A 15,028-nucleotide genomic window follows, 5' to 3' on the forward strand; every position below is an offset into this window, starting at 1 on the left:
TAAATCTCTCTCCTCTCTGCTCTGAACTCTCCTGATAGAAATAATTACGGCATTAGTAAAGGCCTGTTAATGACCAATAAGTTATTATCAGCTGTGCTGAGGCAGGAAGCACACATTCTCTGCCATTATTTGCTAACTACTGCTGTGCAATCTAGATTTTCACTAACCTTCAAGTTTTAGACTCTCATGTACTTTAGTTTTTTATAATAGTTCTAAATTGATCTTATATGTTTACTAGAATACCACTGCTTGGGGAAGTAAAATCAGCCAAAGATACAGATTTTCACCTAAGCACAAGCTTAATTAGTGGTAAAGAAATAGAAATTTATGCAACATATTAATTAAATGAATTTCACTTTCAAAACACATTTTAAATCACAAGCTGAGCCTCTTCTGTTTTTACAAAAACACTAAATTAGATAAAATAATAGAAAGCTCAACATTTGACTCTGCCCATGACTGAGGGATCTCTTGACTGGCATCGTATGTCATGATGTCATGATGTCAAGGTCTTTTGTATTTGCATGTATTTACGGTAATTGAGTTAAGAAAATTCAACCAAACAAGTAATAAAAATGACTTTTAGTAAATAAATGTGAAAAGTGTCTCCTTGTGTAATTATGTTTGCATTCAGTACTTGAATCTTTTGCATGAATCAGGTAGACGTGCTGCACTGCTGAAGTGTTCAGGAAGCTCATGTGGTTGTGATAGCAGCCTTCAGGTCGTCTGTATTGTTGTTTCTGGTGATTTTCATCTTCCTCTTCATATTTCCTGAATCCTCAATGGGATTTAGGTCAGGCTGGTACGCCGGCCAATCAAGCACAGTAACACCACGGCCATAAAACTGAAAAGTGTACGATGTGCAGCACAGCAGTGATGTAATTTCATGTATTTCAAGACACTGTGGATGAAAGTAAAACCTGTTTTCATTGTTGCTCTTTTGTTGACAGTTTCAACAGACAAAACAGCATCAATTCCTCAACTTGACATTCTTTTGTTTTACGTAATTAGCTGAAGGCCTAGTTTTTATAATTGGTAGATAATAGCCCAATGAGTGCAAAGTGTCCCCAAAGAATAAATGTGCAATTCTTTTGTAAATGATCTATTGATGCCACACTGAGAATAAACAAACAATAATACTGAGGGGTTGTGTGGTGGGGGACATAAAGCTGAAGGGATAAAATACTCTGGGATGAACTTTAGCTGAGGGTAAAATATGAAACTCTGCATCATTTAGTCTAAGTTTCCATCCAAGCCTTGGGACAGAGCCGTGTCTATTTTTATCAAGATGAGTTGTTTATTTTTAGCTGCACCTCTCCCAAATGTTCTCAGCATAATGTGTGGATTTGGCCCTGATTTGGCCTGCACACAATTTATAGGGATGCTTCAATATTTACAATATTTATGTCAGGCTTACACTTTCTGTGTATGAGCACTACAAGTCTTTTCTAATGGCTGAGAAGTAATTAAGAGCATTAAATTACAGACACAGAGCAACCACCAATCTTGTGAATTAATTTTTTATGTACATGGAGCAGTCTGTTAGAGATACGAAGTTTAACTAAAACATTTGTATAAAGAATTATTAAGTTATCAGCTTGCATATAGGTAGATTTGGACAAGTAAAAACATTTTAGGGGAAGAAACTGAAGAAAACAGTTGATTCAGTAACTTTGTTCAATTTACTTTAACTGCACCAAACTCAACGTCTAACAGCAGTTTTGATAGCAGCATTGTTCCTAGCTGTGACCCTGATTGACTGAGCACAACCACTATAGCAGTTTACTCTCAGTGCTAATAATCAGTTATTAAAGCTGATACTGTTGAATCAGTTTATAGGATGGATTTAAAAGTCTATAAGCTTATTTAAATGAACATAATTGTAATGCAAAGACAACAGAATCTGTCTAACATCCTGTAAAAAAAACTCTTATCTATTCACACTTTGCACATCCTAAATTTAAAAAGTAATTCATGAGATGTGTTGGGCAAAAAAAAAGCATAATCCTGAAAAATGAAGACTGGAAACTATAAATGAGTCATTTAACCTGCAGACGTTGGTACTATTCATGGCAATATAAGCTACGTACATTGTGGCTTTTTTTGAATGTGTTTTCTCCATGCTTGTCCATTTCTGGACCTGTGATGGTTGAACTTGTTAATCTGGGATTTCTGGAACAGACTCCAGTCTCCCTTCAACCTTTAACAGGATTAAGAAGGTATATAAAATGATGTGCAGTGATTTGAGAGTCTGTAAACCAAGGAATAGAGAAGAAAAACTATGAGGGTGAGGTATAGAGACATTATGATTCCCTAATGTGAATCATAATAAACATTAGGGAAAATATTTGTTGCTGGAATAGAACAGAATAACTTCAGAGAAGTTGGACCCCGTCACCTTCTTCAAATTACACAAAATAAAGATTATTTCCACTATGATCATTGTTCATAGGGTTTGATCTCATCCAATAACTTGGTGACCGATCTATCCAAGAACTTTGCCATAAATAAAGAACAAGATGCTTTTTTATTGCAAATTATTTCAGAACAATGAAATTTCAACACATCATGATTTGGCAACACATGAATACATAGGCACTTCTTGAAGCCAATTAATCCAAGTTCTGGTTAATTGACTTCAAATCATAATAAATTCATGGTGTAATTTTTTAATGAACAACAGAGTTAAAAACTGTTCATTAAACAGTGAAACAGAACCAAACAGTACTTTTACAAAAAAAATACAAAAAAAACAATAAACACATCTTGAATTGTATTAATGGTACTCTCACTAGAGTTACAACTTCAACCAGGATATCACCTTTCCAAACAGCATATTTCATTTAGGATTTGGCGAACGGCATCCCAGTGTTTCAGTCTGACTCCCCATGCCAGACGCATCAAAAGGAAAGCACCTCAGACATATTCCATGAGGTATATTTCACATTTCCTGATGTCACGTTTTCAGATGAACTCATCTTGCACCGACAGGCTTCCATAAATATTCTGCTTATGATGTGCAGCTGTCACCGATGAGCTTTTCACAGCGCGATCTGTCGTCTCTCGCTACGTTTTCTGGGCTCTCTCCTCCACATAGAGCTGCATCTGTGACAACCAAACAAACAAATATGAAGAGCAGTAAACAGAGAAGCTTAAACACGTGACATGAAAGACACTGTACCAAACAGCTCCGCAGGAAATGTTCGACATGTTCAAACATCACATTGATTTTGGTTTTATTTTTCCTTCAGCTGACCTTCACTATGTCGGACGTCATGGACTTCAGTGGAATGAGTCTCGGCTCCTTCATGTGAACTTCCTGGTCGTCTGCGACGATCCATGGAAAGTCCTGAAGATGTAAACACAAGAGGCTGAACACATGCAAATGGTTGTTTTGTGTTTACATTTGATAGCAAAGTCAACCTTTTCATGTTTTGTCACATTTCAATTTCTATGTATTTAACTGGGATGTCTTCTGACAGCACAGTTCATGCTCAAATGTCCAAATTTGATTTTTGGATAAGGTCAAAGGTCAGGAAGAACTAGGGCTGAACAAATTCCCTTCTTATTTTGTTGCAATTAAAAGAAAGTTAAATGGAAAGTTGAACTAGATATTCAGTTTAAACTGAATTAGGTTTAATGTTAAAAAAAATGTGTATTTCTTCAAGGATTAAGAAAATAAACCAAACTGAACCTAAAAAGTAAGAAATCACTGAAACTTTAAAACAGGGGTCCCCAAACTACGGCCCGCGGGCCTCCACATTTGGTCCGGCCCCCTGAACAATACCAGAGAGCATTCAGATTTATTGTATTTTCCGGTTTATATGTGGATTTTTCTTCAACCACCAGGGGGCTCTTTACCAGGAAGTGTGTCCTGTAAACTGTGGGTGTTTTGTTCATAGACATAATATAAGGGTAGACGCCGCATTGGCCGCTCCGGCGCAGGAAATACGGCGGCCATCTTAGAGCGGTATAAACTCCTACTTTCCTCAATCAAAACAATAGACGATGCCTCAGCTCTGAGGGATATTATTGTTCGGATCTATGGATTATTGATGTGAGGGCTCCACAGACAGCATTTCACAAGTAAGATGGACATATTATTGTGTATATATTGTGATTATATTATATATTAGAATATTACTTTACTGTATTTATGTCCACCGGCGAGATACCAGCTAATATTAGCTACAGTGCTTGGTGTAATACGGGTTCAGCCCCGCTATGAAGGCTAACTGAGATTCTGTACATCTAAAAATATTAATTATTCTGTAACATTGACTTAGATTATATGACACAAGAGCATTAGAAATGAAACAATATAACACATATTATAAAACTTATGTGTTATAACATTCACCAGCAAAGTTTACACAGGTGGTAAAGACTATTATTTATATGTAATTCTTTCACTAGTAAGATACATCCCAAATCTTCCGTTTTTGTTTTGAAAGTTTCATAAAGACACGATGTGAGGAAGAAGAGGGAGAAATCTATAAAGAGAGACGGATTCACTGCAGCACGGATGAATCTCACATCGGATTTTGGACTTAATCTCAGCTGCTGAATCTCTGAAGCTAGAAGTCGGCAAAAAAAAAAAAAAAAAAAAAAAAAATATATATATATATATATATATATATATATTATTCAGTATTAATTATTTATTTGTGCCATTATGAATCTTTATTTGTGTTGTATAGTTATTTAAATATGTATTGATATTACTAAATAATTTATTAAATAAATTATGAACGGCTGTGTGCTTCGTAATATGCTCTTTATACATCAATATCAGAATATTCCATTCCTATTCTATTGTTTTAGCCACTAAGCATATTTAAATACTTAAATAACTTAAATAACATACTTAAATAATACAATTGTTTATAAATGTTGCTTTGATAGATGTTTGAATATGGTTTCCAGTAACAAAAAAGCGTGTTATGATCGATTAAATGCGCTGATCCGTCACTGTGCCTGTTAAACACATAGGACCGAGTGGAGTGGTATACCGCTCCAAGATGGCCGCCCTAAATCTCGTCAGCGACAATAGGCGACAGCGGGGCATGAGGCGTCTATCTTTATATTATGTCTATGGTTTTGTTTTGCATGGCGCATTGCTGCCATCTGTTGGACTTTTAGGGAACTGCTTGACTTTTATGTTATTTAATCAGTACGGTTGTTTGCTAGCGGTAGAGCAGATGAACACACATGTCGGTTATGAACGCTGCATTCCAGGTTGAATTCTTCAAAGTAATGTCTGTAAGTAGCAACTTATACTTCAAAACGAGCCTTTATGTTAACATATGAGAAATTAATATGTTATAGTTACATTCCCTCAATGGAATATATACTAGTTAGTCCCAGTGACCGTTTCACTCATGGTTTTGCCTATGTGCTTTCTGGGTAAAAATCAATCGAGAAACGCACCTCCCCCTCCCCCATCAACAATTTCCGGCCCCCCACCAGAGAAGGGAAAAGTTATGTGGCCCTCACAGGAAAAAGTTTGGGGACCACTGCTTTAAAACAAGAGACAGAATAAGTAAGTTACACACTAGAAGCATTTCCCAAATTGTAATGACTTATTTATTACATTTAACCTTATTGAGACAGTGAGTTCTGAAGAGGGTATTATTGAGAGAAGAGGGATTATTTCACACTATTAATGGAAAAAAAATCTGTTGAAAATAGTTCAATAAATAAAACAATACCCATATTTATTTAACTGTGTTTGCAAAGTACTTTAAAATCTACCTGTCAGTAATTTGCATGTTACTGTTTTTCAGCATCCGGAAAGTATTCACAGCGTCTCACTTTTTCCACATATTATGTCAGAGAATATTTCAAGTTGTTTTAAATGAATCACTCTCTCCTATTTTTCAGAAATTTGAAAACATATCTGCACCTTTTTTCCACATTGTCATAGTTTAGTATTTGTGTAGAATTTTGAGGAAAGACATGAATTAAATTCAATCTGGAATAAGGTGAGAACCTTATTCCAGATTCTCACATATTCCACATTCTCAGCACAGTGAAGTGCTGTGAATGTTTCCTGGATGCACTCTATAAGAAAGTAACGCACATCTCAATATAAAGTAAACCAACACTGTAGAAGATGCATAAATACTTCACAACTGATAACCAGCATGCTATTTATGTACTTGTTTCTTTTTTGTTTTGGGATTTCTTTGGTTATTTTTCTTTGGTTTCAGTTTTGCCAATGACTGATATTCGTTCCCCCAGAGTTTCCTGACAGTTTGCTTTGCTTTATATCTACTTTGCTGTATAACTCTGCTAATCAAGTTTTAGAAAGCTGACTTACTGCTCTAACATCACTTTGCCTAAACGCGTCACTTTCTCGTTTACTTCTGGAAAAACAGGCTGACCTACAATTAACAAATGCATTTAATTTTGGAGGGCAGTACAATAAGGGGGGCTGAACATAAATGCAAATGACATGTTTTAATAAAAAAAAATCCATTACAGTGTGTGGAAGATTGTTGTCTTGTAAACAAAATGTGAAAAGGCATAGGGTTATAAATAATTTTACAGTCTTGAAAAACACTCACCTTAATGACTTGAACCTTCTCCATGTTGCGTGTAGCAGCATCTCTGGTGTGCACAAGGACTGTGAAAGAACAACCTGAGACAGAAACGACACATTTCACCCTTTTTATCATTTCAACATCTTTTTACTGCCGTCGACTTGGCAAATTTCAACAGCAAATTTTTCTGGACCATAAATTGTCCCAAAAACGATTGTGATGAATGATAATATTGTCGCTTTGAGACCATTTTCAGCTAAAATGTTGATAACAGCATAATAACACAAGTTTAACCTCTCATAGGCTAATGAATAATAATAATAATTTTCTACAGAACATGCCAGACTGGAACTGGAAGACATTTTAAATATCCAAAATAAAACTGAAAAGAATAAATAAGACAAGCAAAGAAATAAAAACTAAGAACGACCAAAACCATAAATAAAATGGATTATGACTGTCAACAAAATCGCCCTTCAAAAAATATTCATCATCAGAATGGAAATTAACAAGCCAGGTTTATCATGTGATTAATTAATTGTTTGTTGCAACAGACTTACTATCAACCTATTAAATCAATGTTCAACACATTATGATTATTATTACCGTTATAATGATAACTCCTCTCACCTGGGGGGTTGTTGTTTAAAACAGCGTCACACACACTGATCTTCAGGATGAACGCTCTCAGCAGCTGCTCCACATGTGACAACAAAGTGTCTGAGCTGTGCCAATCAATTACTCCAGTTAGTGATCACAAATACAATTAAAATGACTTTGACAAAAGGTAGCTGCCTTTTGGGTATTGCTGATGTAAAAAGAGGATGGAAACCTGATTGAGAGCAGAGGAGGTTGGAAGATCTCAAACACAAATCTCTCGACCGGATGATGCTCTTTGTCCATGATGACCACGACCACCTTCTCTGCATCGTTCTGTGACGTAAACATAATAAACCATCAGCGAGAATAAAAACAAACCTGTCAGCTCCGAACTCGTCTTACCTTCTCGATGAGTGGCTTCACACAATGTAAAGTGTCTTGGATGTACTGATTCAGCTCAGGGTGACAGGACATCTGAGGATAATTGAGCCAAAAACAGAACACAGTCAAGCAGATCCATCTTAGACATGTCATGCACTAATTTGGAAATCTCTACCTGCACTGGTACGTTGTATTTCTTCCTCTTCTGAAAGATTCCAGAGGGATAGACTTCACGCACGTACAGAATGAGATGAATCGCGACCTCCAGGAACTCACACAAAATATCAGCAACCACTGGAAGAGAGGAATAACCTTGAATCAGGCCAGTTATGCACTGTTTAAGGGAGTATGATGAAACACATCAACCAAACTGCGACAGGAAGTTGTTTAATGATGTTACATTAGTCAAATCATGTAGTGATAAATAAAACCGTTTTAGCAGGAAACTAAAACTGCCTTTTGGCACACCGTGAGCACAGGGTGGTTCTGCAAAGTATAGACTATAGGAGTGTAAACACTTGCATAAACCACACTTTTTCTAAAGAAATCCAATCAAAACAGCTGAAGTTTGTGATTATAATGTGACAAAAGGTGAAAAAAAGTTCAAGACGTTTGCATACAAGGTTTTCACATTCGGAGTGAAGATTTATGTTTTATTTACACAACACCAGCCTCAAATATTTAGGTTTTAGAAAAATGACTGAACCCCATAAATGGGTTATGGGGTTGGGGGTTTTATGTTAAAATCAAACCCCGCTAAAATATCTGACTAGCCGTGAATCCGTAGCTTGTTCTTATTGTTTAGAATAAGAATAAAACAGCTAAACGATGAACTCCAGCACCATAAAACAAATTTAATGTTCTATTTTATAATCAAAACCCCACAAAATGAGTAATCTACCATATATTTCCACTTATTTCATCTCTCTAACAATTTTCAAATATTGTCCGAATGCCCTTTATTAAAACAACAAGAAGCTATGAAACGTGCTGCTATGCTTTCCGAGGACTCGGAGCACACAGCTTCAAAAAAGAAAACCAACTCAGTTTTATTAGTTTGACTGTCTTACCTTGTCCAAAGTTAAGGTCTTGTCTTGTCAGGGTTGTCATTGTTAATTTCCCAACAAAGAGAATAGAGGAAAAATGTTTCTTCGGCTAGCTCTGCTTGGGAAGCAGTAAAGTGTTCGTTTTGCTGCTAGTTGCTTAACATTCCTCTTTTGTGTCGATGTTTGGTAGAAATGTCAAGAGTTAAAATGACCTTCTATAATCAGAGAACAGTGGCAGCAACGCAAACAAAATTAAATTGGTATATTATAATCTTCTCAACCAAAAGAGCGGCTAATTTCGTGATGTTGCCGAGGATACCAAAGCCTCTTGACGCACGTGAATGACGCAGCGTATTGTTTTCGCTTGCTCCCAGTGGTCCAACAATGATAGATAGATAGATAGATAGATAGATAGATAGATAGATAGATAGATAGATAGATAGATAGATAGATAGATAGATAGATAGATAGATAGATAGATAGATAGATAGATAGATAGATAGATAGATAGATAGATAGATAGATAGATAGATAGATAGATAGATAGATAGATAGATCTTTATTGTCATTGTCACAAGAACAACGAAATTTAAAAAGTGCCGTCAGTCAGTGCATATGCTTAAGAAAAAACTTGTCTCACACTTTACAATACTGTAAGAAATACTTAACAAGTAAGTGATGAAAAAAGAAACAAAAGCTAATGATGACGTAAAATTAACCTTTTGCACGGTTGGTTTTGTTAAACTCCGTTCTTCCAGATGTATTACGTATTTTTAAATTTAAATTTGGGGGAAATCTCTTAAAGTTTAGAAAACGTTGCATTCTGCCATTAAGCTGGGCAATAGGGGAACAGATCAGTTCGGTTTCAAAGAAATTTGGATAAATTTGCTTTAACAGAAAACTTCTTTTAAAAAAAAGTAATTCACGTGCATTTCCCTTTAATTAATAGAATGAAATTTCAGCTGTGTGTCTAAAGGACTATGGACACACACGCCTTGTGTGCCTCTGCTTTGCCCTGTGATGGACTAGTGACCTGTCAGGGCTGTACCCCACCTCTAGTCCATACCGGCTGGATCTTCCCTGTGACCCTGCATGGACAAGTGGGTATGACAATGGAATGGATTACTTCAGCAAGAAAAGAAAAAATAAATAAATTAACATATTGAACAAATTCTTGACAGCTACTTCATTCTCATTGCTCATGTCATTTGGATGAGACAAAACTTCTTTTGGCATTTTTTATTTTCCTTTCTGGTCTTTTATATTAGCTGATTTTTTTGTACTTCCAATTTCTGTGCAAAAATGTATAATTATTTAACATGCAGTTTAAGATGTGTAAAATGATTCCTACACTTTATTTTTTTCCCATATCTTATTAATATTACAGCCACAATCTCTATACAGCTGGTGCAGCTATTCTGTGGCAATATCAGAGGTTTGCCAGAAAACATTAGTGAATAAACAGCTTCATAAAGAGACCCTTCATATTTTTTCTTCCCCTTCACATTTTCCACCGTGCTTTGTATTGTTTCTAAAATTCCACTAAGCATATTGGAGGTTGTGGTTGTAATGTGGCAAAGTCTGGAAACAGATGCAAGATATTCGTATTGCATGGCAACATGCATTTTGCTTTTCATATGTGAAGAATAAAGTGTGGAAAATAACATTTATTGCCATTTTAAAATAATATTCTTCCAGATAAATGTTCAGCAATTGCGTCTGTTTTCAAACAAATCCAAACTAATATAATTATATGACTGGCAAATGCAGTTATTGTTTTTGTCTTCTGTTTCTTAAAAGCAGTAAATCTATAAAGTAAAACAAAAATCAAGTTTTGCACATGTTCTAGGTATCATTAGACTGTTCTACAAAAAAAAGAAAACCTGTAATTCTATGCAAGGATGTAGACGAGCTTTACTTTAAGCAGATGTGTCAGGAAGTTATGACAATGAGGTGACACTTTCAGATGGTAAGCACTGTGGTCTCACTTCACAACCCTCTTATTTAGCGGCCATGTTTCACATTGACATAATCTGCATATGGAATTGCTGTTTTTGTACAACCCTAAGCTGTCCAACCAAACTCACCCTTCTGATGAAAGTAAAATGCTTGTGGTTTAACACTTGTTACAACTCGGAGAGGCTTATCTACTGCAAAAAGTGCTACAGACTGGCAGAATGTTCACTTTTCACCTAGATTTTTTTTACTTCTTCACATATTAACTATCCAACAGCTGGCCATGGTGGAGTTTGCACATAAGCTGCTGTAAATGCATTGCTGTGCATAACCGTTGAAAGGGCACAAATACCCGGATCTCCTTGCAGATTGTGAAGTCATGCCATTTCTGGAATTTGTAGCTGGGAGCATTTCAGGTAGATAAATACTTGTGAAGCAAATGCAGCATGGATGCTTGAATGGCTGATGTGACAACGTCTCCCTTGCTGGCTTTTGCAGGTGCAGTGGGGATTGCAGTGGGACATCCGTTGGACACAGTTAAGGTTACTTGGAGCTCTGAAACCTGTTAATGTGTCATTGTGTCTAAATCACGCTCATGATGGAACAATGTTTTATCTGTAGGTGCGTCTGCAAGCCAAGTCTGTGTATAAAGGGATATTTGACTGTGTCACTAAGACGTACTTGAACGAAGGAGTAGGTGACTCATCCTTTGTTTTGTTTGATATTTTCGATGAAGCACAGACCTGTTGCAATTAGGATTATGAGGTTGATGTTAATGTTTTGTATCTTCTCTATCAGTTCCATGGATTCTTCAAGGGCATGTCCTTCCCTGTTTTGACCACTGGCCTCACCAACTCCATTGTCTTTGGCTCCTACAGTAACGCTTTAGATTACCTCTCTCAGTCTGATCGCCGTCTCGCCAGGCACTGCAAACAAGTGTCTTCACTGCAAGTCTTTACTGCGGGTTGCTTTTCAGGCATCGTGCAGGTAAACTCACTCATCGGCTCATCGGTTTTCACACAAACATCTTCTTACAGAGCCCCAGACGCATTTAAATAGCTGTGATTCTGTTTGAGCTTGAGCTTCAGAATGAAGATTGTTCTTTTAAAGAACATAAAGTGTGAAAACAAGCAAAAGCATATTCATTGTGACATGAATTTTAATATGATCAAGGACGTATTTTAAGTAAGAAAGAAGAAGTCAGTGATGTCTTACAGATTTTTTAGTTGCTAGAAAGTCTGCCCATCTGGAGTGTGAGTCAAAAAGCAAATGCTTAATCTATTAGATGTTATTTCAACCAAGCCTGCCTTCAGATAGTGAAAATTTATAAGTTGATAAATCATTTATTTAATTTGCCTGCAGATGGCAGCACATGCCCAAAACAGAACAGTAAAGTTTTGGAAAGATGAAGACAAAAAGAACAAAAAGAGAAGTACAAGAAGTGTTTGGCTGGTTTTGGTTTTAATATTTCAATGAGAGACTTTATACTTATGCCATAAAAATGCATTGATGCTTTGTAGAATTTATCCTTTCAAATGATTACACTAATTTCAATATCACACACAGTTATAACCCGATTAAACGCAAAAAGCATTTTTCTCAAAGGAGGATTTCAATAACAAGGGTAAAAGGGTATCCAACCCAATCTGGCCCTGTTTTAAAATATAATTGCCCTTTAAACCAACAGTGATAAAGGTGTGTCAGATAAAATGAATCAAATGTAATTGTTGATTTAACAAGAGGGAAGTTATATTTTCTTATTTGTTTGGAAATATCTTCCTCTTAATACACAAAATCATCATTTGAAATGTAAATTTTGCATTCACTTACCATAACTTACTATTTTCTTTTTTGACTGACATTAAAGTTTGTTTGGTGATCTGAAGCATTGCAGATGCTCATGGGACAGTAAACGACAAAGAGCCAAAAAATACATTCAACAGATTACATCTGGGATTGGATTATCCCTTTAAAATCCTTTACTTCCAGGTGCTGGTTTGTGCCCCGATTGATCTGGTGAAGGTGCGCCTGCAGGGACAAACAACGGCGGAGCGGTACCGTGGACCCGTACACTGTGTGGCAGTCATACTCCAGCAGGAGGGGGTCCGGGGTCTCTACAGAGGAGGGGCAGCTCTGGCTCTGAGGGACGTACCGTGCTATGGCCTCTATTTCCTGCCTTATGAGCTCATTCGTAAGGCTCTGACTGAGACTGGAGAAGAGCCAGGTCAGGCTAAGCTCACTGACACAAGAAACCATGACTCAGAGTATGCTAGGATGAAGGCCAAAGTCATCTAATTACTGTTCAATACATCATAATTAAAAAAATAAAAAATACTTGTAAATAGTCACACCTATACGGTTCATATTTGCTGCTCACACAACCACAAGAGCAAATGTTGCACAATTAAGACAGTTAACAACCAAGACCAATGCCGGCTTTCAAAAATTACCAAAGAAAAGTAGAAAGTTAGGCCAGAAAGTCAGTTATTATTAAATTACAGGTCAGAGGTTATGTGACTTCTTTGGTGTGTGAGTAGGACATAGTACTGCAGTACTACTATAATATTGACAATACTTCTTCCACTGGCGGATTATTTCACTTAAAACAATAAATTTTTCCCTGTTAAAAGTGAGATAATCTGCCATTGGAATTAGTACTTTTTCATCCATATTAAGAAAGTATTAACGTAAAACAACTCTTATATCTTGCTGAACAGATACTTGTAAGTTAGTTTTGTCTTATTTCAACTGCACTAAGATATTTGCACTAGACAGACCAAAATGTACTTGGTAAGATTTTGTGTTTTTGAAGTGCACACAAAGCAACGACCCAACAGAATTTCACACTAAACTTTCTATACTTTTGTTTGAACAAAATTTAGAAATTTCCCTTCCACTTCACACTTAGGCGCTATTAATTTTTATTTTTTTACTTCTTCCTACTCCTTTTCAAGCATGTTAAGATTATTGTGGTACAAAAATATGTCTTTTGCATTCCTTGTTTATATCTGTTATTTTATACTGCGATCATTTTCAAAATAATTGAATAAATAAATCAAATAAATTGTGTTAGTCTATCACGTCAGATGAAAAACCTTTTAAGTTAATGGTGGTGATGTGATGAAATGTTGAAAATTGCATTTATGGTGATTTAATTTTAAAACACCCGACCATCAAAGATCTCCATGGTATCCAAAGAGAATGCTAATGTCTCCTACGTCTTCAGGTACCTTTGCCATACTGATGGCGGGGGGCGTGGCAGGTGTGGTGACCTGGGCGTGTGCCACGCCCATGGACGTTGTGAAAGCTCGGCTCCAGATGTCCGGAGCTGGTGGTCAGCAGTACAGCGGGGTCCTGCACTGCATAAAGGTGAGCCTGAAGGAGGAAGGAGTCAGAGTCTTCTTCAAAGGCCTCCTGCTGAACAGCGTCAGGGCGTTCCCCGTCAACGCCGTGACCTTCCTGACCTACGAGAGCCTGCTGAAGAGCTTCTGTCCACCAGGCAAATAACAAAACTGTTTGCAGTAAATGAACACCAAAGGATGCGAGAAAGTTAACGCTACGTCTGATATCTCTGTTTGCAAATTTCTTTGGATTATACGCAGATCAAGGCTAAAACAGCCAAAGTTTGTCTTAATGTGAGATAATGTATGCTCTGATAAACGATACACAAAGCTAAGCAGCTTAGCTATCCCTCAATACCTCAGTAACACAACAGAGAATCCAATATTTTTATTGTAGAAACTTTTCCATGTTGCGGATGTGCAAATACGCTTATTTTCAACATTAAAACCTATTATTACCTAACGCTTAGCTTAAATAGTTAAGTATTAATAAAAAGTGAAACGAAGCCGTCACAGCAAAAGTAGCAAACACCCTTCATCCCAAAGTATGTGCACTGTACAAATCAGGGGCATAATCATCACAGATACTTTACAGACATGACTGGACTCGGTGTTTCATTTATTGTTCTTAATTTCTTCAAGTTTAGAACCATATAAAACGTCTTTTAGATTCACATACATGAATTATTTGGCTTTTCCAAGTCCTTTGGTAGCTACAAATGTGAACCTTTAAAAATTTATGTTGTATGCACACATCTACCTCTAAGATGCTACAGGTCTCCACTCTTCTTGCAGATTTGGGTGATCTGTTAGGCCAGTCCTAATCCTAGAACATTTGAAATGTTTTGAATTATTCTGCTGGTTTGCTTATAGTAAGTGCAGTGAGTGTTGTTATCTGACCCTGACGGTTTTATTACAAGCTGTCAAGATCCAAATTTATGTGTTTAACTAGTTTTAGACTTTCAAAGCCGACGAGATTTGCCTTGAAGCAGGTCACCAATGTGAAATGTGTTTTTTCTGCACACAACTTTCAAATACACTTTATGCTGTATGTACTGTAATTCTCTAAAATAATGAAGAACTGTATTAAAAGGGTCACTTTTATTAGTGGGGTTTTTTTTCCTTGCAAATAGAGAATTATTTTGGTGTGTCGTGCATA

General features: G+C 36.5%; 2 protein-coding genes across 3 annotated transcripts; one reads left to right on the forward strand and one right to left on the reverse strand.

Annotated features, from left to right (window-relative positions):
• Positions 1–2,508: 2,508 nt before the first annotated feature.
• Positions 2,509–8,942, reverse strand: LOC148158277 (mitotic spindle assembly checkpoint protein MAD2B-like). Of its 2 annotated transcripts, none has more exons than XM_088006998.1 (8): positions 8,597–8,942; positions 7,714–7,820; positions 7,548–7,619; positions 7,378–7,478; positions 7,176–7,270; positions 6,570–6,643; positions 3,257–3,349; positions 2,509–3,105 (listed from the first exon to the last, which is right to left on the reverse strand). In XM_088006998.1, the coding sequence occupies exons 1-8, from the start codon at positions 8,634–8,636 to the stop codon at positions 3,067–3,069; spliced, it is 621 nt and encodes a 206-aa protein (XP_087863124.1). In that variant the 5' UTR covers positions 8,637–8,942; the 3' UTR covers positions 2,509–3,066. The 2 variants fall into 2 exon arrangements, with proteins under 2 accessions (XP_087863124.1, XP_087863123.1); XM_088006997.1 differs by having other exon boundaries at positions 7,702–7,820; positions 8,597–8,939.
• Positions 8,943–10,456: 1,514 nt separating this feature from the next.
• On the forward strand, positions 10,457–14,971 carry LOC148158278 (methylated amino-acid transporter SLC25A45-like). The gene is made up of 7 exons (XM_088007001.1): positions 10,457–10,541; positions 10,806–10,944; positions 11,027–11,070; positions 11,150–11,221; positions 11,327–11,515; positions 12,518–12,752; positions 13,755–14,971. The coding sequence occupies exons 2-7, from the start codon at positions 10,908–10,910 to the stop codon at positions 14,033–14,035; spliced, it is 858 nt and encodes a 285-aa protein (XP_087863127.1). The 5' UTR covers positions 10,457–10,541; positions 10,806–10,907; the 3' UTR covers positions 14,036–14,971.
• Positions 14,972–15,028: the final 57 nt, after the last annotated feature.

The sequence above is a fragment of the Poecilia mexicana genome, unplaced genomic scaffold (assembly GCF_051168715.1).
Source record: "Poecilia mexicana isolate PSO_F unplaced genomic scaffold, ASM5116871v1 scaffold_7, whole genome shotgun sequence".
NCBI lineage: Eukaryota > Metazoa > Chordata > Actinopteri > Cyprinodontiformes > Poeciliidae > Poecilia > Poecilia mexicana.